Source organism: Lepisosteus oculatus, chromosome 20 (genome assembly GCF_040954835.1).
Source record: "Lepisosteus oculatus isolate fLepOcu1 chromosome 20, fLepOcu1.hap2, whole genome shotgun sequence".
Lineage (NCBI taxonomy): Eukaryota > Metazoa > Chordata > Actinopteri > Semionotiformes > Lepisosteidae > Lepisosteus > Lepisosteus oculatus.
Window position 1 is genome coordinate 12,281,147 of NC_090715.1, and position 20,959 is coordinate 12,302,105.

The following is a 20,959-nucleotide window of genomic DNA, read 5'->3' on the forward strand; positions in this document are numbered from 1 at the left end:
TATTTTAAAATCCTTTATTAAAAACAGTCTTTGGTCAATGTGCAGCTGTAGGGGTGAACTCCATAGCAATGTCTCCACTGTGGGGGTGAAAGGTCAGAGTATAGCTCACAGAGTCACAGCCATCTCCTTCACTGTCCCAGGGGGAACTGAAGAAATACACACCTTGTTTCCGGTGGGGGCTCCATTCACAGGTGCCCTAAGAAGGGACAGATAAAATGGCATGGATGTAACTTAAGGTTTTACCAGCATGTGGCGTCTGAATTAATAAGGTTTCCCTAAAGCACCAAACGTGAAAGTTAAGCTTTTACTCCGACTCAAACATGGCTGCTGTCCTGTGTCCTCATCAGATTCTCTAAATTAACGTTTGCTTCTTTCCATTTCCTATAGTTTATTACTCAACAGTCCCTAACATGACTGATAGCAAAATGACTCGAAATGTTTGCAATGTATCCTAATAAGTGTTTTAACTGTTTGTGAAGAGCCTGATCCCGGCACCCGATAAGCGTCTAACTTCCCAGGTTCTTTTTGGTGTTGATCCTGGAGTTATCCAACAAGTTGACTATATGTTTAAGGACTGAGAAGGCACAAACACTTTGAATGCTACAGTTTAGCCTAGCCTATTTTTTCTTATGTTTTAATGAAGAAGCCACACCTGTAGGCAAGCTACTTCCACACAATGCAGAGTGAAAGGGGTTACCTGTTCACTGGGGAGCCCTGTGAGGCCTGTGCTCACAGTAATGTCGTCAGTCAGGTGGTATTCCATCCACAAGGCCACTCCATGGCACCTACCCTTCCTACATACAACACGTGATCAGGACAACCACAGCTCAGTCACAAAAATCACATTTTATTTTACATCTATAGAATCAGCAAGAATGTCTCAGTGTTTTCTGCATACAGTAATACTATGGCTCTGCTTCAGCTCTTCCCCCAAAATCAGTGAGAATATCCAAACTGTAGGAAAACAAACTCTAATACCACACTTTAATAATTATGTTCCATATAAATGCACTTCAAAAGTCCTTTGGAATTAGTTTCAAACCAACAGTTTCTTTGGATGTTTCAAAACACTGGAAAATATGTCCAGCTGAGTCAAAAATGAGAGCAATTAAGACCAGAATTTACAGTACCTCCTCAGTAGAAGGCTGTTTATTGTCATTTCCTTATTTAATAATAACAATCCCATCAGCAGAGATCACATTTGACTGTATGGGAAGTGCTCCTTACTTGCCAAAGGAATTGTCATCATATTCAAATATCATCCAATATTCATCGCTCTTAGGCTGGACTTTCCAGTTCTGATCCTGGAAGATCAGTGTATCTGCAGAGTTACATTATAAATCAGCTAGTTATTGGCTCAGTTGAACCAGTTTAGCAATTTCTCCAGGCTCTTTAAGTACTGGTACTTGTAGATATGAGATGTAGAAAATGTACAGAACATGTATCTAACAAAACTGCTCGAACATATAATTACTTATAGTCTTACCGCACAAGCGCTGCTGATCCTTGGCTCTTCATTGGTTGCTCGGGCACACAGAGTCGGAAGTCAAAGGTCATGACCTCGCGTGGCTGGGATAGGGCCCTGCAGGGGTACTCCCACAGGGGGTGAGGCTCAGCCTCCCGGGACTCCCGAAAATCCAGAGAGCGCTGGTGGGGGAGGTGGGAAGGGTAACGATCTCTTTAATGAACTCTTTCACACTACCAGTTGGACATGGAGGTCCAATATTCGAGTTCCATAGTTTGGAGATACTTTACTGAAATGTTTGAAACGTTATGCAAAGGTCAGATGAAGAAACAAGATGCTTTCAATGGTTCACATACAGTTTTCCCCTTCATCATGCCGGTGAATTCTAGTGATTTAACTTTTCCTTAACCACCAGGATGCACAGACAGACCATTGCTGCATCACACATGTACCAAACATCAATTCAGCAGAGCACCTACCTGTATCATCTCATCCATGGGACTGACGTCAAACCCCTCGCACAACCCACACGGAGCCCTGATCCGCCACAGGTCCTGAAGAAAGGGGTGGACACAGCTGTGAGCTCTGGGACTGCCTGCCTGCCTGCCTGTCTTTGAAATGTATCGACTGCCTTCTAAAAATGGACAAAACTCACACTAGTAAAACGTCAAATGGACACTAATGCTACAGGTTCAAAACATCTGCAAAACTGAGAAAAGATTTAATGGAATCCTACTTTGCAAAGTAACATGGGGTACTTCTGCACACTTAAGAACAGATACGAGTCTGTGCGTGCCCCCTGTACCTTGAACTCCACGGCTGCCATGCACAGGGAGGCCGAGCGTGGCATCACGGTGGCATCTGGGTGCAGGAGCCCTGCCAGGGCGGTGCGGCAGTACCAGAAGTACAGGGAGTGCCAGGGCAGGAGGCTGGTGCTGAAGTAGGGCTCTCCGAATAGCACAGAGATCTGCGGGCACACAGACACGGCCACTGAGACGGGGGCGGGCTGGCACCTTCTTCAGCCAGGAGGAAGCTAAATTGTAACTTCCCAACAGGTTAAATGACTCTGAGGCGACTTAGTCTGTCAGCCTCTGCCTAATGAGCCCTCGCAAACATGTACCTCAGTTTCCTCCGTCTAGCATCTGAAATCTGAAGATACAGACAAGCTCACAGTGTCACACAGAAAGAATGTGTCTTTATTTGCGTATTCATTACATTTTCCCATCCGCAGTGAGAAGCGGGTTTGGATAGCCTAAAAGTACATGGTACAACGGCCACCGGCTGCCACTGTAAGTTAAAAAACAGACGCAACAGCACAACGTTTTGCCCTTTGGTTTTTTTTAACACTCGGCCCAAAGCAAAGTGCAAAGTAAGGATCGAGGCAGCGTGAAGCTGTGACTGAACAGAGGCCTGTAGGCAGGCTCAGGCTGTTCCCAGTCTCCCTGGCAGCTCCACTGGGCAGTGCCACCCGGCACCCCTGCAGGGCCCTGTCTTACCTGATTCCCCCCCATACTGCTGACGGTGAGCTGCTCGGGACGACTCTCCAGAACCTCCACTGCTCCGCTCAGGGCGCTGGCCTCCAGGACCTCGGAGAGAGAGGAGGGAGGGGGGCGGGGAGTGAGCACCAGGAGACTCTTTTCAAATTGTGTCAGTCTCTCGGACTTTGAAAAGCAACAAGCAGCTGTGAACAACACCTTTTGTTAGGGGAGTGTATCAAAATTCAAAACGCATTCAGTATTTACTGAATACGGAGCAAGCCGCTGTGAAGTATTTATTCAGCAACATGCTTCGAGAAACTCTTATTTGGAGGTTTAGCTTTATCTGGGTCACTAGACGACTGGGACTGGGACTGGGACTGGGACTGGGACTGGGACTGGGACTGGGACTGGGACTGGGACTGGTACACTGGTACACTGGTACACTGGTACACTGGTACACAATCCAGCCATTCCAAACTGGGCGGATATATGGTAAAAACATACTGCAATTGGCTGATTCAAATTTAAAAAAAATCTCATCCGTGAATCAAAATATAGAGTATATCTCTTTTCAGCTTTCTTTTTTTTGGCTTCTGTATCCTTAAAATTGCTTCATGCCTTCTGAATGATGACTAGAAGGCACTTCAGTTTATTAATACTGTTGGAGCACTACACTGTTCCAGACAAAGCAGAGCACAGCAGGCAGGGTGCAGTTACGGAGGATAGCGACCAGAAGACACTAAAGTACAAGTAATGTGACTTCGGTTCAAAACTCCATATGTGTCTTTATTTGGGATTTAGGGGTTTTATTTAGGAGCAAATGAAAGAGGACACAGACATGCAAACAGCTTCATTCGAGCCAGCCTCTCCACTGCATCAAGGCAGCCTTTTTTGTTGTTGCTTTGTAATAATTCGGAGGGCTCGCGTGAAAACTCACAGCAGTAGCAGTTAGCAGCAGCACTTGTGTAGTGCAGTTCAGTCCCCTTTCCCACAGTCAACTTACCCGCTCGATCACCTGCTTAGACATCGTTGAGCTTTCCAGACTGTACACCTGCCGAGAGACAAGGACAGAGAGAGACCACCATTGTCAGAAGGACACAGAACCAGATTTCCAAAAGCCAAAGGTTCTTTTCCAATCAGTTCCCCTTCATTAGTGAATTAATCATTTTCTTCATTATCCTCCCTCTTGCTTTGCATCTCAGCCCCTGTATTGCCGGAGGTGAATGATGAGACCTCCTCCAGGCGCTGCCGTGCCCAGCAGGAGTGGTGGTGCCCTGGCCAGCTGCCCCCACCCCGAACCCCAGTAGCGCTCTGCCAGTCAGGCAGAACTGCTTGCAGAACCCCAGCCACAGGGGCGGAGAGGTGGCACTGTGGCTCAGGATCTGCGCCTGTGGCTGGAAGGTTGCCGGTTCAAATCCCGGGGCCAGCAGAGGAATCCTACTTGTTTAGGCCCCTGAGCAAGGCCCTTAACCCCAACTGCTCCAGGGGTGCCGTATAAATGGCTGACCCTGCACTCTGACCCCAAGCTTCTCTCTCCCCGTCTGTCTGCCTGTGTGTCTCATGGAGAGCAAGCTGGGGTATGCAAGAAGACTAATTCCTAATGCAAGAAACTGTATATGGCCAATAAAGTGATCTGATCTCATCTTACAGTCTGCGTGGCACCATGGATACACAAGACCTTTTACCGCACGAGAGCGCTCCTCCTCCTCTGTCGTTTTCACAGTAACGAGAAAGGGATCGGAGCATGTGGTGGAGAGCCGCAGAGCAGTACCTTCCGTGCTCCCAGGAGATGAGCGAGCGCGGGCAGCAGGCTCCCGTCACTGACGCCGAGACACACGCTGTCCTGGCGCAGCACCTGCAACGCAGCAGACGTGGCCTGTGAGCGCAGCGCCAGCGGGATTCCTCGCGGTCATTTACTTCCAGACATCACTGTGACCTGTCCATGCCTTGAGCTCTTGCTGCTGGAGTGTCTTCTATAAGAGACATCCGAGAGGCAGCAGCCTCAAGGACACATCTCCGACGGCACCTCTGACTCTCAAGACTTTTAAAGTTTAAAAAAGCCAACCAGGCTACAACGCCTCTGCCGTTGAGGGATTGAATACGTTTCATTGCCAGAACCATTGAGGTCAAAACTAACCATTTCCCATTAACCATGTCTTCTGCTTTACGTCCTCCATGATGTGCAGACATTGGTGGTGCCCCATCTCTTTTGCCTTTGGGAGTGTTTTTAATGTGCATCTCATTTCAGTATATTAACACTACGTATTTCATTACGGAAGAGCCCTGTATACCTAGACCATACGCAGGATCATGATGTGTCCATCTTGGCTGAAACAAAGTGCTACGCTTTCATGACCAGATTCATATACATACATTCACATTGACTTTCCACCTCAGCCAAGAGTGTTATGGCAAGCCTTTAGCTCACCGGTTCTCTGAAGACTCAGTTAACTAAGCCTAAGAACCCACCCACACAGATACTGGACACTCACGCTGCGCAGGGCCTGGATGTAGCTCTCAGTCCTGTGGGGATCGTTCAGCTCTCCAAATCGCGGCCTCGTCCACACCATATGCGCCTGGCAGGTGCAGCGTGGTATGCACACACCCAGCTCATTGTCACCGCCCTCTTGACTGCACAGGAGAGGCACAAATTACACATACAGCACTTAAACACATTTAACCAAGCTTGTCATCATGAAGAGATGAGGAATGATACTGGTAATAACACGTCATTCAATCTGAAGTGAAATAAGATAAAAGAGATGATATAGTCTAGACGCCTGCCAGAATCATGCATTCAGCCAGCTTGAGAATGACGACACTCAGCACGACTGGTTACCTGTGTTTGCGCAGGCTGTACCAGAGACTGTAGTCATCACGGTTAACCGTCAGGTTGACCTTCTCTCCCTCTGCCAGCAGCACCTCCGCCGGAAGGAAGTACACACACTGCATCCAGTGATCACGCCACTGCAGCACAAAACAGCCCATCAGAGCTCCTTTTAGCTGTCATTCTGAGCTCTTTGGACAACCAGAAAACATAGACTCTCGCAGTCACACCCATGTGCTTTTCAGTACCCCGCCCCTACGCTGTGCAGCCAATTGGAAGCATTTTCTTCCATACCCTAATGGACCTTTCAGCCAATCAGAAATCAAACAACACCCCAGTGTTCCACAGCCAATGAGGAACCTCTAGTAGCAGTGAGATCAGCCATTAAGAAAACCTTCATTAGTGACCAATGATAACCAGTAAGAAGAAGGGTACTTAGAGCCATATTAATTTATGGAGGTCAAGTTTTAGGGACTATGTCAAGATTACACACGAGTAACAGCTGAGTATCCTATTTAAACCCATCCTGCTTCCCACAGTTTCAGCTCTAGCCACTCAAGCTCCCTCTCTGCCAATTACTGAAGTCCACCCACTCCAGCCCTCCTCAACACACAGTCCCAGCCCGATCGCTCACCGGGTATGTGTCTGAGTCGGGGTACGTCCAGCTCGGAGCCATAGTGCAGGTGATAGTGCCCTCCGGGTCCATGTCAATGTCCCACCAGGACAGGACCACCTGTGCCCGGCCCGTGGTGAGGGCTGTGAAGCTGGCGCTGTGCCACTGGGGGGCACTGCTCACTGGTTGACTGAAATCCACCCTGGAAGAGGGAAATGGTGGCAGTCATGTGTAAAACTAAATGCCACAGATATGACAGTGCTAGCAGCGTCTGTCAGACACAAGATGCTCTGTGCCTGGATTCCTACCAATCTGAGTTCACCAACACAGGGAAGAATGAACATATCTTAGATGAAGGTGGAAAGGGTTGGTATCTGTATTCTGAGCAGAGTCACAAGTGAAAGATGGCATTATGATTCTTACTCTCAGAAGGGTGTTGAACGCAGACAGTGTCTGAGTCCAGTACTTTAAATTCAAGTAAAACTGAGCTGCAGGGGCTCCCGAGTGGCTCAGACTGTATAACCGCTAAATTAAAAAAACGCATTGCAAAATGCAAAATATTTGCACATGTGACAAGTGATGCTGCCATCACTTGTCACAAGTGATAAGCTGAAGGTGACCATAACAACTTTGACAATACTAAGTACTCTGGCCAACAGCTCTAGAACAACAGCTTCCAAACACAATCGTACATTGCTGGGGCTTTGTGTAAGCAGAATGACAATGTGTCTACGGGACTGTGACTGAGACTGGCTCGTGAGAAATGACTGTGCACATGTATATAAGTCTTCCTGCTCAAATTTCAGCTTCTTTCCAATACTTTCTGGTAGATTAGACTAAGCCTGAATCTCAGAGCCTCTTCCTTGGGATCTTCAGTCCAGCAGTTTAATCTCCAGTTTTAAAGGTCTCCCCAACCTAGGTCATCCACATTCTAACAATTTGGAGCATTTGTAAGTTATTGATCAATTAAGAGAATCCTGGTCCTTGAGGGCTGTATGGTATTAACATCTGTGTCCTGTTACATTACTCAATTTAACAAAACACCACCACTCATTGTAGTTATAATGCTATTTAGAATTATGATCAGTGGACCAGAAGACACAAGGTGAAACTATACTGGGGTACATTTAAAGTGAGAAAGGCTTGAACTTCTTTACCCAGAGGGGTCTGGGAATTTGGAACAAGATATTCGGTCATGTTGTTTCTCTGGCTTCTTGCAGGAAGCAGCTGGATAACACTACCAACTAGCTACACTACTGAACTACCAAACGAGCTAGGTCCCTTGTAACCCTTCTTATTTTCCTGTTTGGAGTCCTGAAACTGTCCTGAAAAAGACCTACAGCACTATGGTCAATCGGCAGTGTTTAAGTCTCCTCCATTTTATGCTTCCTACTGTGTCACAGAAGGACTGGGTCCTTGTTTTCCCCTCTCCAGGAACTGAGGGAGGGAGGCAGTGAGCCCACACGTGGACGTGACTGGAGCTGGGCTGCCCTCCAGGGTGTGCTAAGTGGCTGTGTTGGGGTGAGCTTCAGAAGTGTCTGTGCACGCCGGTTTACCTGAACACGGTGCAGAGTGGGCTGAGGGGGGTAAACTGTGAGGGGGGCACCTGGCTCAGCTGGATGTCGCAGACCGCGGGCGCCCCAGCACACAGCCCCACCTCGGGGGGCGGCAGCAGCTCGTGGTTGCCCACTCGCATGGGCAGCAGGCGGGCCCAGCTCCACAGCCTCTCAGACTGGACCAGCTGGGCATACACTGTGGCTCTGTGGGGCACTGCCTCGCACCCCTCCTGCAGAGAGAGAGGAGGGACAGGCTCAGCCTTGGGCCTGCCGAGTTCTTCACACATGTCAGGTGTGCACACAACCCTCTGCTAATGCTCTGCTCCTGAGTCAGCACTCACACAAAGCATTATCTCTGCACATCTACAATGACTGCTCATTTACAATCTGTCGCCAATGGGCAGCCGCAACAGAGAGGGGAAAAAATAATGTTCATTTCTTTCTGCAAGAACCAAAATGAAAAACAGAAAGAACAGGGATAACAAGGGGATTACAGGGAAGTGTTGTGCTGCTGCAGCATGACTTAATATTTCTGAATTTGTATGGTAATAGTACTCTAATACCATTCACCATGTTTTCACAATGCTCTGCTACATTCCCCAAAGAATCATTACACCATGCTAGCTGCACACAATGGTACCCGCTGTTAACGTCTGTAAGGGCAGTGACACTGATACCATTATAGTATGCTAATAACATTCATCTGTCTCTCTCTCAGAAATCTATCAAGACTGCTATAAATGACAAAGCTCTTCTTCAAAAAAAGAGGAACAAGGTAATATTTTTCTAAATATTTTTCTACAAGTTGCCTGAATATACGCCAGATACAAGCTAAGTGCTCTGTTCTCACAACTGTGGTTTGAAGTGAGCGGACCGCTCCTCACCTGCACAAGGTGCTTGTGAGCGTGCTCGTAGCTGGGCAGGGCCCCCTCTCCGATGAGCTCCGTGTCGAAGAGCTCTGTCACCAGGATGTTGGCTCGTGTCTGCATGTCACCCTCTGACAGACACAGAAGAGGATGTTAGCATTACCACTTGTAAACACAGCTCTGAGGGCACTGAGGACGAATCAGTCAATGGTGACCTGAAATAGTGCTTCCGTCAGCAAGATGCTTTAATTTCATAAACATTCTTCCCTTCTCAAAGAAGCACTCTACATGTAAAAGGGAACAAACTTCATCCACCCACTACAGGGCAGCAGCCCCAGTGCACTTCAGATCTGGTGAGTGAGAAATGACTTCACCAGCTGAAGTAAGGTGGAATTTTAGGCAGGCTACATTGTGCAAGCCCGGGGGCAATTCAGCCAGGACACAGGGACTAATAGCCCTACTCTCACAGTAGCATGCTGGGATCATTAATGACCGATAGCCGGACCTTAAATTAATGTCCCATCCAAGGAATAGCCACCTTTTACAACTGCAACTTGGCATGGACAACAAATGTCTTCCTGATTGACATCAAAGGTCTTTCATGACACTGTCTTTGAACACACGAGCTAAAAGCACCCTGTACTTCTCAGACGAAGTGCTGCAACAGGACAGGGACTGGAGTGAGCTAACCTGGCCCCACTGTGACCTCGGTGGAGTGTTTATTGATGATCTTGATCTTATCCCGGAAGCCATTCTTCTGCACGATTTTCTGTGCTGCCTCAGCCATGGGCTTGAAGACCTGTCGGAGAAGATAAGGGCACTTCAGAGCAGAGCTGACGGAGAGACACCGTTCCTGAGGCCAGAGCCGCCTTGCTAAACAACAGGACAAGACACTCAGCACAGACTGCAGAAAGCACAGACATCCACGCGTGGCAGGTGAAGACTGACAACAGTCACATCATAATAACAACAACAACAACAACAATAAGAATTCCTTACACTTATACATGTTCACCACACAGGAGCTATCAGTGGGGAGGAGTGCTTTACTGGAATGAAAACCAAAGGATTCAGCAGTTGTCCAGGAAATTATTAGGAAGGATTTTTTTTTCCTGGGAAAGAGTGACAAGCCTGTTCTGTTTTATGCTATGAATTTTTTCCATCAACCTGTATCTGTTTCAGCCTTCAGTTAGAGCTAAACAATGTTCATAATGCACTGAAACACTACTTTCAAATCATTAGCTTAACTCGTAATGAGACAGCTATAAAGGTAACTGTATGCATCAAATACTGTACATAGACTCCGGTTTAAAAGCCTTCATGCTCAAGCCAGCACACACTGATAACTAAGATGTCTGTATGTTGGATGTATCTGATTCCATCTCTGGGCTTTAATTCTCACGTTCCTCGGGCTCCCATCTCCTCTCTCACCTCCACAGCGTAGCAGTAGTCCGCCCCCGCGCTGATGGCCATCATGGACAGAAGTCCGGTGCCCGTCCCAATGTCCAGCACCACAGCCCGCTGGCCCCGAGCCCGCACGCGCGCCACAGCAGCCCGAATGCCCAGGAAATACTTCTCATTCTGCCGGATCGCAGAGAGGGGACAGATAAAGGAACAACAGAGCCACAGAGTGGATGGGCTGCAGACAATATCGCTGAGCACAGTAACGTTCAGCTTCACTTCACTAGTGCCTGACTCTGGGGGCAAAGATCTTGGACGTCTGTTATCCTGCTGAGCCCAAAACTCTTCTCCTGCACTGTGAGTATGTACCATCTAAACTCCTCTCCCATGTCAGAAATTTACGCTATAAAAAAGATGATGCATTCATACTTCCATAAAATTCTGGAGACCGTCTCTTGTCTAAGATTGCTCCAGTTGAGGGGTCTAATTAGTTTTTAAACATTTCACGTTAAGGTCCAATATTTGTCAGACAAGAACATCAAAGGTTTGCATTTAGTTAAAGAATATGGCTGAGCTCAGAGAGACACACCTACCCGATCTTTGTCATGAAGCATATCTGCATACGAGGACCTGTAACAGACAGAACAGCCACAAATACATCACAAATCACAACGGTGGGCTGAAACAAGCACACGGAACTGGGGTCAACTGTTTTGGCTATGCATGCAAAATATTAGACTGAATGTAACCATACGAACAACTATTAAAACTTAAAAATGTTCAAACGACTATAATTGTGCCTCTGTTACGCTGCTTGGTGAGAAGGCCAAGAGCTTTATTCAAGCCCGTGAGCTGGGATAAATCAAAATGACCTTAAACTATCAAATGCCTACTTTACACTTGGCGCTGGGAAGGTTCAAATGTTCAACTCAAGAGAAGCCATCCCCAGCTCGGTTTTGTCAGTCAAACCCTCTTGGTCATAATGGCCTTTAGATAGATTGTTTAAAAAGCGGCAATCAATACAGAGAAGGCCGGCGATCAATAGGGCACCAGGAGGATAAAGGGTAGCTGTTGGGCAAACGGGCACTGGAAGTCAAAGTTATGCTTATCATCATAATCATAATAGTCACAGTTGGTCAGCATTCTCTACTTCTTTAGAGCAGCACTTGATAGGGACTGTGATTAATGTTTGCTCATGTAGTTTGGCTTCAATTGAACCCTGAACCGTGCCTCTACTGTCTATACTTACAAAGTTATTAAAAAATTCTTAAGAGGACATAATTCCGGTTGGAAACGGACTCTGTAGGTCTGTGACACACGGGAGTACTTAAAGATTAATGTTTTTACAGTTTTTTTTTAATATACAGTTAATTAAAAACGTCAGGCTACTGCGTTGTAAATCAGTGAAAGACGTGTAAATCGAACTCAGGCAAACACCTCTGTGAAGCACCTCTCTGCAGAGAACATCTTAAACAATGGCTTCGTGTCTGAAAAAGCAAGATGTGCTGCGCAGGTGTTCAGTTTCAAAGATTTAGCTTCAGTACTGCGCCCTGGATTATTGACAGCGTACGACAAATAGTTTTTATGTGTTTTCAGCCATCACCGCCATCTACCGTAGATGCCCACTTTAATCCGTTTCCTGCATCCGACTCGATGTTTGGCAGCGTCATGGTATTTCACAGCAGTCCATGATAACTGACCGCCTAAAACCGCCCATCCCGGCGCCTACTGTCAATTAAATTCTAACCGTATAAATTAATGAACGGATCCTTAGGTGTGCGTGTGTTTTACAGTATGTGGTGCAAGGTTGGTCCATCTAACACAAAATAACCAAAATAATCTATCATTCCCGCAATCATTTGTGAGCTAATAATTTAAGAATGTTTGAAAAAATAATCTAACCCCCTTTCTTTATCCAGATATCAATTAACCCTTTATGTTGACACAGGGAGTAATCAGTTGATCGGTAAATGAAAAAAGGATCAGTACACTGGACAGCGATTTTCTCATGCGGGTTGTTCAGCGCAACCGAGGCGGGCAGTGAGATGACATCTTTAGCTCCCAGTCATCCGATAATGCCGACAGGTACGTGCTTCGCTAACACTGTCGTATTTGTTCAGTGACTAGCCGACAGACGGTTTTTTTCACTGATCTTTCAGGGGGGACCTCTGCGATTTGCGGGGTTCACACAAATAACCCACTTTGGTCAGTCACACAGCGGACAAAATGGACGCTAGTAAGAGGAAACAAACTACAGCACTAATCAAAACCTTAATTAACTGTCCGTAGCTTTCTCTGCAGCGTATTTGTTTTCTCGAAAACGTCGGAGATAGAACAGATACACCCATTTGAACCGTAAACGTCTTCATCGTTCAACAAAATAAGTGCTTGATTATTTTTGCAGATCTAATGAGTACTTATCTGCGGTTTCTTAATAATGGACGGGGTTCGGTTTGTTAATTTTATCTCAGACGCAAAGGACCTAATACTTTAAAAGCAGCTTTGTCGCAAAGAAACAAGATTCGGGTGATGGGAGTTCATGTGCGGCACTTTACCGGGCGATCTCCTGATGATAATCATATTCTTCGCTTTCTTCAACCCAGTCCAGAGCTCCGGTGGTAGGATTGGCCCGGCCACAAAACGTCTTCATGTTTTTAATTCGGCCTGCTTGGAGAGGCTCATTTAACACGGCTTTGATTAATGGGTAAACGGTGCTTCACTCTCATCCCCTACGACAACATTAAGACAGCATTGCTGGCAAGGGCGCAGCCATTTTCCTTTCTCGGTAGCAACGCCCACCCCCGTCACATGACACGAGTGTCGTGTTTCCACAGTGAAGCAGACCACGAGCTAAAGAGGCTTATTTTTTAAAATCTAAAAAAAATGCCGAAAATAATAACCAGTGGAAATGAGACCCAATACGAAATTTTGCACCGTACAGATTACCGTATGTTCTTCATAAACGTAACAGGGACATAATATGTTCTAAATCTAAAAAAAGTAGTGGAATAATTTTGTACCTTTTCAGGATTGATAGCTACCTTCAGGATTTAAACAAATATAAACGAGTGCAAACTGACCAGGTAGAGTTTACGTCGTACATTTCCAGCATTAAAATGTGTTATATTCTTCGTTACTGGGTCAATACACTCGGCAGATGCTTGATCAGTGGTTTGCGGAGTTTCTCTCCTACAAGGATGGAGTGCAGACGTGGAGAAATGTCTGAATTTCTTTTAAGTGTGTCAGTGTAAAAGTGGAATGTTGTGGGTTTTCCTCAGTGGCATAAGCAATGTATCATCTGGGGTGTGCTCACCTTCATATGTTATTATCCTGTTTTGTTCTTGATGTCATTTTTGTCATTTCTTGTTTTGCTTATTTATGATCTATTTCTGGTTTGTTTCAGTATTGAAAAGCCAATAAAGATATTCCAGAAACCAATGGGCGCTATTTTTCAAAATTGATGTTGCGTTGCGTTTCCCAGTGATGCATCATGTTCTTAAAACATGAATAGATTCAATTTAAAATAATATTTTTCTACATAAAGTTCAATTTAAGTAACATTAAAATAAAGTATAATATTGAAACATTCAGAAACATAAATACAGCTCATAAAGGCCTTTCACTCACTATGTTTTCTATTTTTCTAACACACTCTAATAGTCAATATTAGGATTATTATAAGAGGGATGTGTGGTTATAATGTAGTGAGATGATTGTATTGCAGGGGTTTTAAGAAGCTGGGTTTGGGGGATCACTGTCCCCAGAAAAACTCAAACCTAATTGTGTAAATCCACAGTTCTCCGACAGCAGTACTTATGGTCGACTTCTGTATTTCACTTTTACGTGCTACGGTATATTCTATCCATGTATTATTGTTGTTATTTTCGTTACTAGTAGCAGTATTATCTTAATGTGTTGCCGTTATGACAGCAGCAATGTGAGTTTCTCCTTTGTAAAGGGGTCCGCCGGCCTTCCGAGCAGGACCGCGGTGTCGGTGAGACTGATTACAGCCCGTTCATTTCCGTTAGCGAAGTAACCAGCAGGCGTTTTTCATAAATAAACGGGCGGATAATTTTCACGGGAGCGATAGTGACATCCCGACAGGCGGCTGTCAGGTATGGTTGATCTAATAGCGAAGGAGGGGATCTTGCCACTTGATTTCGGAAAATGCGGAGTTACAGTACACTGTATCTCCCTATATTTGGGATGGAGAGGCTGGGAGGCAGGCGATCTTTTGTTGCTACTGTACGTAATTTCAAAATCCATCCCTAACTGTTCTTTGGTTAATGATTTACGGTACGTGACTCGTGAAACGAGGGAGTACATGTTACCGACTGCATTTGTAAACTAACATGATCCCAGGCCCCTGCAAAATAGACAGACGTTACTGTACCGGGACAGCGTTTCATTTGACTGGTACAAGGTACAGAGATGCTGTCAGGTGAGTGACAATTCTGCCCATTCAAGTCGCCCTCATCTTTAGTCTGTCGCTCTCCCATAACTAAAGAGTTCATAGGCTTTATCCATTAAACCTAGTCGAGAAGCAGTTCTCCCAACTAAAGCCAGACAATTTCTAATGTTCCTCTTAATGTCCTCCTCATTAGGAAATCGTATGGGTCCGCGTGCCTCTCCCTGCCCCAAGGGCTGATCCTGATCTTGCAGCCTGTGTGCCCGCAGATCGCCCTGTGGGACTTGGGTGCTGTGCCCAGCTCGGCAGAGGCCAGCCTGCGTAGAAGATGAGCAGAAAATCCAGGGGTTGGTTCCTGTCACGCTCCTCCAAGCCCAAGGATAAGAGCGAGGAGGAGACGATGGCTTCTTTGGACCTCAAGCTGGATCTTCTCTGGTACCGATCGCAGTCCTCAGATACGTATATATGGAGTGTGAGGGGGGGGTGTCCATCTTATTTTAGAAGGGCAGTGTACAAGTGTACATTTACAGCAATATCCAAGACTATACCTTATTGGTCAGTATGCTTAAAACATTTCACTTGTCTGAAACGTCTGTGCTCAAGCTAGTCCAACAAACCCAGCTTGGTTGATGCGCAGAGTTTTTGTTGTCTGAGCACAATCAGGTTGTCTTAAGTATCTGTTAGTAAGGTAGATCAGTTTTGATATTGAGAGCACAATCTCAGGCATGGACAAGGGAAACTGCATTGAGCCACTATTTGTAGTTCTCCACTGTGCTGTTAATAGGGTTAATCTGGTCTGTGCATTGTTCGCAGTTATTCTTTTTCTCCCATGTCCTTGACCTTGCATTTAGCCCTGCCAGTTAAAGCAGGAGGATGGAGCGTAAATGAGGTGGGCTCTATTTGGCCACAGCCTGGCATGAAGTAGAAAGTGCTCTACATCATGTCCAGCATCTGTAGCTCAGGCTCATTAAATAGTAATGATCACTCAATTATAACTCCTTCTTTATCCCTCACATGCTGCAGTCTCAGGAGTGACCCTTTCCTGTTGTCTCCTAGATCATGTCTTGACTAAAGGCTTTTTTTGCAGCTGTCACAAGGTGCAGGACTCCCTGCTGAGCTCAGCCAGTAGGTTCACTGACTATCGAGGGATATTCAACTGGTGTGTCATCATGCTGGTAGGTCAGAAGCGTCCTGTTCCTACCAGGTGCCTTGTCTACCATCGGTCTGGCTCAGACGTCAGCAGGGACATGTGCTCAGAAAGGGAATGCTGGCCAAGGCCACCCGTTTCTCTTTGAGCATCTTGAGAAAGTCCACAGTCTGACCTTTCCTGCCGGGTGAATCAGAATTATCTGGTGCACCTCAGAAGAATGGGGCTGTTTCAGTGGCTTTGTAATTGTAACAATCCAGTGGCAATGCTGGCTGTGTTGATGAGCACTGTGCGCAGCTGAGCGATGTGCTGTTAATAAGACCTCATAGAGCAATGTTCTGCTTAGAGGGAAGTTGGTGAATGCAGCTTCTAGACAGACACAAGGATACTTAAGAGGACAAGCCATAGGCCCAATCTTGCCTGTGAGAATAGAAGAGATGCAAAATTATGCTCTGGCTATTTTGTGGAGTATTCCAAAGAGCCAACTTTAACACCATCACTAGCTCATTTGTTACAGACCCTCTCACCAAACACACTCGCATTTAACTAGTGTTGGTCTGCATGAGGTCTTGTTTTTGTTGTGGAGCTTGAAGTACTGCAGACTGACAACCTATGGTACACGTAGATTCTTGTAAAGTGCCTTTATTCAAAGTCAAATCCCTGTCTGTGTGGTGTTTTATAGGTACTCACTCATGCCCACCTGTTCCTAGAGAACTTCATTCAGTAAGTGCACAGGTTTTACAATTTGTTCTACCTTCTGCATTGTGTGAGTATTACAGGTACAGTTCAGAAGAGCAATTCAACTACACAGGACTGTACTTGGCCATGTGGTTTAACAGCTGTCTGTATGCCTTTAGTCTTAATTCGTATTGTTCTCATTCAAAATAAGATAAGATAGATAAGATCACTTTATTGGCCATATACAATTTCTTGTATGAGGAATTTGTCTTTTCGCAGACCCCAGCTTGCTCTCCATGAGACACACAGACAAAGAGAGTAGCTTGGGGTCAGAGTGCAGGGTCAGCCTTTTATAGGGACCCCTGGAGCAGTTGGGGTTAAGGGCCTTGCTCAGGGGCCCAACTGAGTAGGATAACTCTGCTGGCCCCAAGATTCAAACCAGCAACCTTCCAGCCACAGGCGCAGATCCTTAGCCACAGAGCCACCGCTCCGCCCAATAGTGCACAAAGGCTTAAATTGTACAATTTGGAAAAACAGAAAGACTCCACCTTTCAGCTTTATTTTGTTGGACTTGAAAGCAGTCAGATTCTCTCTTACTGCTGCGACATTTCATAACAAGAACTTCCTTACCTTGAAAAACAGGGACATAGTAGTCCTAATAACACCACTGTCATTTCCCACACAGACATGGCTTCCTGGTGGACCTGAGGAAGGTTCTCAGACTTCTGGTGGAGGACGGTTATAACTGGCCTTCCGTCTACCTGATCCTCGGTAAGCCAGGCTGAGAGACAGGCTTGCTTTCCTTAGATTTGAAATTGCCAGTTGTTCTGAGACCCCCCTTTCTGGAAAATGACTCTTGTACCCACACAAGAGGAATTAGGACCTCCTAATATGTTTTGCTGACATGCCTACCTGTTAGAGATGTTAGAAAACACTGTTAGAAAACTGTGTTTTTTTTTCTATCTGCTTCTCTCTGCTCCGTACTGATTCTTCTGACAAGGTGACCAGCTGGCATGATAGCAGAGCACAATGTTCTTGATTGTTAGACCTATGCTAACAGTAAAGGGTGACTAGTAAACCTGATCTCTAAGTTTGGTCACCTACCCTGGTTTTCCAGGCTCTTATTATTTTTACAGGTATCTTTAAATCTCAATGGCTAATGGCCAAGAAACGCCAATCAGCTTAGCTCATTCTTCAGGTTGAAGTACTGTGATTGATTTCCCAGGTGGCAGGGAAAACGGAAAGCCCTGTGATTCTAATGCATTAGAAGTTTTTACTATAGAGCTACTATTTTAAAATATTAAATACAATTTTTTTAAATATTCGTATACTTTATATACATGCAGGTGAGATATCAGAACACTGGACACTCAGTTTGGTCATTCATATCCTGCTGGACATAGAGCCTCCTTAATGAAAACCATTAATTAATCTCTTCCAGAGACAGGTTGACCACATAATCTGGAGTTCCAATGGAATTCTCTTCAAAGAAGATAGACATACTTTATTTAAGAAATCGCGATACCTAAACTGCAAAGAGATGACTAGACAAGCTGAATGAAGAGATCTGAACCCTTTGCAGTAGTAAGCTCACCAACTAAAAAAAAAACTTTCTGGTCTTTTAACAGTTTCCAATGTGTTTGTGGCTACAGCTCTGTTGATTGAGAAGTGGCAGGAGCAGGTAAGTCACAGATCCTAACTCGTTTATACTGAGCAGGGGGCAGGGAAATTAATACAAAAACAAGTCTGCGGTCCTTGTAACGTCTGGAGATGAGAGACTGGGCTTGACTCACACCTATCCGCCAAATGAACAAGATGAGCTGAATGGCATCACCCCATTTTAACTTCTTAGATATTGATAAAATAACAGGCTCTTCATGCCACCGTAGAGCAGAAGCAATGCCAGGTATTCTTATTGTTTGAAGATTGCACGCTATGGGGGCCTTAAACTGGAGTTTTTTCTTATCCACTGGGAGACACTAAAGCACTACCATGAGTGAAATGGTTTAATGACTCCATGACTGTTCTTGTGGGAAAGTCATTGCTTGGCCCAGTTTATCAAAGTCATTAGCAGAAGAGATGTCAATCTCAATGTGGACAGTGGTCTGCAGATGTCCAAAAGACACTAAGGGCTCACTGATGGACTCATACCAGGCATTAATGCCCAGATTCTTTGCTCCAAGTTATGTAGAAATAAGAAATCTGAAGTACTTCTTAATGTGCCTGCATTTATTTTTGTTTAACGTAACTTTGATGCATAGCTGGCTCAGTGCTGCATACTGTACCTTGAGAGATGTGGGATGTGTGCTGTCATCCTCTCCTTCTCTTGATTCTCCAAGCTGCATGGTGCTAACAGTGTCAGAAGGACTCCAGAACTGTCCCTTAGCAATGTGTTTTCAGAAGAGTGCTTATTAACTTGATTGGTCTCATCTCACCTTATGGTGAAAACTGTACACAAACAGACCCATAGGCAACACATGAGAGGGATACTCACAGCTCACACTAGAGGGCACTAGCGTCGCACTGGTGACCATGAAGCAATGAGTGCAAGCCATCACAGACACGAATACGGCCACTCTGGGGCAGCCATGAGCAGAGGATGATCCTCTCCTTGGGCACAGCTGTATCTCTGCACAGCTTTCACAGCAGAGTCTCTTGAGGCGGCCAGCTGGCTGCATGAACTCTTTCAGGCGGGTATGTGTTGTTTCCTCACAGGGCTTCCTATCTCAGAGGACTGGATGGGTCCTGGAGGCAGGAAACCTGCTTGTGTTGATGGTGTTTCCCACAGCGGTCATCCTGCACAAGTCCACCTCCATTTCTGTTGGTGAGGAAGAGCGGCCTCCTTCTTCCTCCTCCTCCTGCATGTGAACTGGGTTTAGCAGCCAGCACTATTGGCAGCAAAGCTTGCAAAGCAGCTTTTCTTGTACTGAATAGACCACACTTCTACTGTATGTCCCACAACCTACTCTAAATGATTTTTATGAGACTTTTCTGTGTGTAAACAGTATAAAGGTGAATTTGTTTATGAGTATACATCATTGTCTCACCTGCAAGTCCACCAGCTGAACAATTCTAAATAGTGCTGTTGCACTAGAGAAAAAAAACTGAATATATTGATACCCACAGAAATGTTACTTTCATGGTGAGGACTAAAAACATCTCTCTCTCTCTCTTTTTCCAAGTGGGGTCACTGCTCTCTCTGTGCTTCTACACTGTCCTCACCCTCAAGATCTATTCTTACCATGATGTGAACAGCTGGTACCGCCAAGGGCAAGTCGGAAACTCAGGTCTGATTTGATCTTTCTCTGGCTAAGGTCAATGCAAAAAAGCAACAGGAAACTGACCTTTCAATCCATTGAAACGTATTGACTGATCTGCTGCTGCTCTCTCATTTGAGCAATCAGTACAAACAGGTGTTTTGTGTCTGGTGCAAACAGAGGTGCCCATATATGGGGCTTTCCTGGGAGGGGATAAGACTAATGTGCATTGCACTTTAAAAATAAAGGAAAATGCTGCAAGAATGGATATTGATTGTTCCACCTCGAGCAGAAAGAAATAAAGAACGCGATGCATCTAAGAGAAGGAAAGAATTCCATGCACATACGACGTAACAGCACTTTCAGTTTTATTTTTAGGCCCTCAACAAATGCAAACATAACTTTATTGGGAATTTTTTTTTTCGGGAAAAGGAATGATGTCAAAAGTAATGTATGTTCAGATCCTCTCCCTGATTAGCAGGCAAAGTACAGATGATAAAACCGTGGCTTCTGGGATCTGTGCTATGTGGTTGATCACTGTTTTCAAGGGTCGGCAGAGATGAAGGAGGAACAGGAGGACTGTCCAGGAAGGAGGGAGTATCGAGACTGCCTGACGCTGAAAGGTACAAGAACTGAGCTAGACCTGGCCATCCTGATAGTTTTGTTTTCATTTAGGTGCTGCTGCCTTAGTATTTAATTGTTCCAATGATAGGAGGTGTCACAGGAGGTCCTCTTTTCCCAAGCTTCCCATGTGGGTTGTGGACCCAGAACTGGAAACGTGATTAGTGCAGTGCAGGGGCAAGAGTCTCCACGCTGTTGTGCCCGTGAATTAACACGGTCGGGGTTTGAGGTCTCTGGGGTTTGGGCCGTACTTGTAAGTGAGGAATAGAAAGAAAAGACAGAGGCCAGCCAAAACGCAGCACAAAGTGATACTCGACCATGTCATACATAGTCAGCCCTGTGCGACATCATGCGGTTGACATACAGTACAGTTGCAGTAAAAGGCCTTCAGCCGTTACAGGTTATATTTGAATCCGATGCGGTCAGAGGCCTCACTCTCAGTGCTGCCTGTGCGAGACCTCTGCTTTAGTGTTCATATGAACAGCGAAGGCTAGTGTGGAAGAAGTGTCTTTAGCACGTGTAGACTGAAGCCATACAGTTGACTCTCAGTAGTGATGCTTCTCAGAGTGCTTCACTGATAGGCACTGTTGAACTCTCAATTGCAAAGAGATGAGATAGAGTATTTCTTATTTTGAGCAGGTA

The 20,959-nt window shown here is 45.6% G+C and overlaps 2 protein-coding genes across 9 annotated transcripts in view; one reads left to right on the forward strand and one right to left on the reverse strand.

The window, feature by feature from the left end:
• On the reverse strand, positions 1-12,994 carry prmt7 (protein arginine methyltransferase 7). 2 transcript variants are annotated; one of them, XM_006641303.3, is made up of 17 exons: positions 12,762-12,994; positions 10,800-10,836; positions 10,237-10,386; positions 9,496-9,604; positions 8,824-8,936; positions 7,940-8,169; positions 6,405-6,585; positions 5,783-5,910; positions 5,436-5,574; positions 4,715-4,798; positions 3,947-3,994; positions 2,962-3,051; positions 2,271-2,432; positions 1,945-2,019; positions 1,487-1,647; positions 698-794; positions 1-196 (listed from the first exon to the last, which is right to left on the reverse strand). In XM_006641303.3, exons 1-17 carry the CDS (start codon positions 12,854-12,856, stop codon positions 35-37), a joined length of 2,061 nt encoding a protein of 686 aa, XP_006641366.2. In that variant the 5' UTR covers positions 12,857-12,994; the 3' UTR covers positions 1-34. The 2 variants fall into 2 exon arrangements, with proteins under 2 accessions (XP_006641366.2, XP_069037499.1); XM_069181398.1 differs by lacking the exons at positions 1-196; positions 698-794 and adding an exon at positions 825-1,321.
• LOC102683351 (diacylglycerol O-acyltransferase 1-like) overlaps positions 11,885-20,959 on the forward strand; it is a 17,934-nt gene continuing 8,859 nt past the window's right edge. Inside the window, exons 1-10 of one of the 7 annotated variants that reach the window (XM_015368158.2) lie at positions 11,885-12,012; positions 12,155-12,291; positions 14,811-15,049; positions 15,702-15,789; positions 16,444-16,484; positions 17,125-17,210; positions 18,068-18,120; positions 19,155-19,263; positions 19,622-19,726; positions 20,245-20,319. In XM_015368158.2, coding sequence (XP_015223644.2) covers positions 14,943-15,049; positions 15,702-15,789; positions 16,444-16,484; positions 17,125-17,210; positions 18,068-18,120; positions 19,155-19,263; positions 19,622-19,726; positions 20,245-20,319 — 664 coding nt within the window. In that variant the 5' untranslated portion in view covers positions 11,885-12,012; positions 12,155-12,291; positions 14,811-14,942. Of the gene's footprint in view, positions 12,013-12,154; positions 12,292-13,061; positions 13,290-14,190; positions 14,322-14,810; positions 15,050-15,701; positions 15,790-16,443; positions 16,485-17,124; positions 17,211-18,067; positions 18,121-19,154; positions 19,264-19,621; positions 19,727-20,244; positions 20,320-20,959 lie in introns of those variants that run through there. The other 6 variants (XM_015368161.2, XM_015368159.2, XM_015368160.2 and 3 more) reach the window with 6 other exon arrangements.

Excerpts from the sequence above, each read along its gene's own strand:
- prmt7 (XM_006641303.3), bottom strand. The coding sequence starts at position 12,856 with ATGAAGACGTTTTGTGGCCGGGCCAATCCTACCACCGGAGCTCTGGAC. Across the intron at positions 9,605-10,236 it reads ACTACTGCTACGCTGTGGAG|GTCTTCAAGCCCATGGCTGA; the intron begins GTGAGAGAGGAG and ends CTTCTCCGACAG. Across the intron at positions 197-697 it reads CAGGGCTCCCCAGTGAACAG|GGCACCTGTGAATGGAGCCC; the intron begins GTAACCCCTTTC and ends GTCCCTTCTTAG.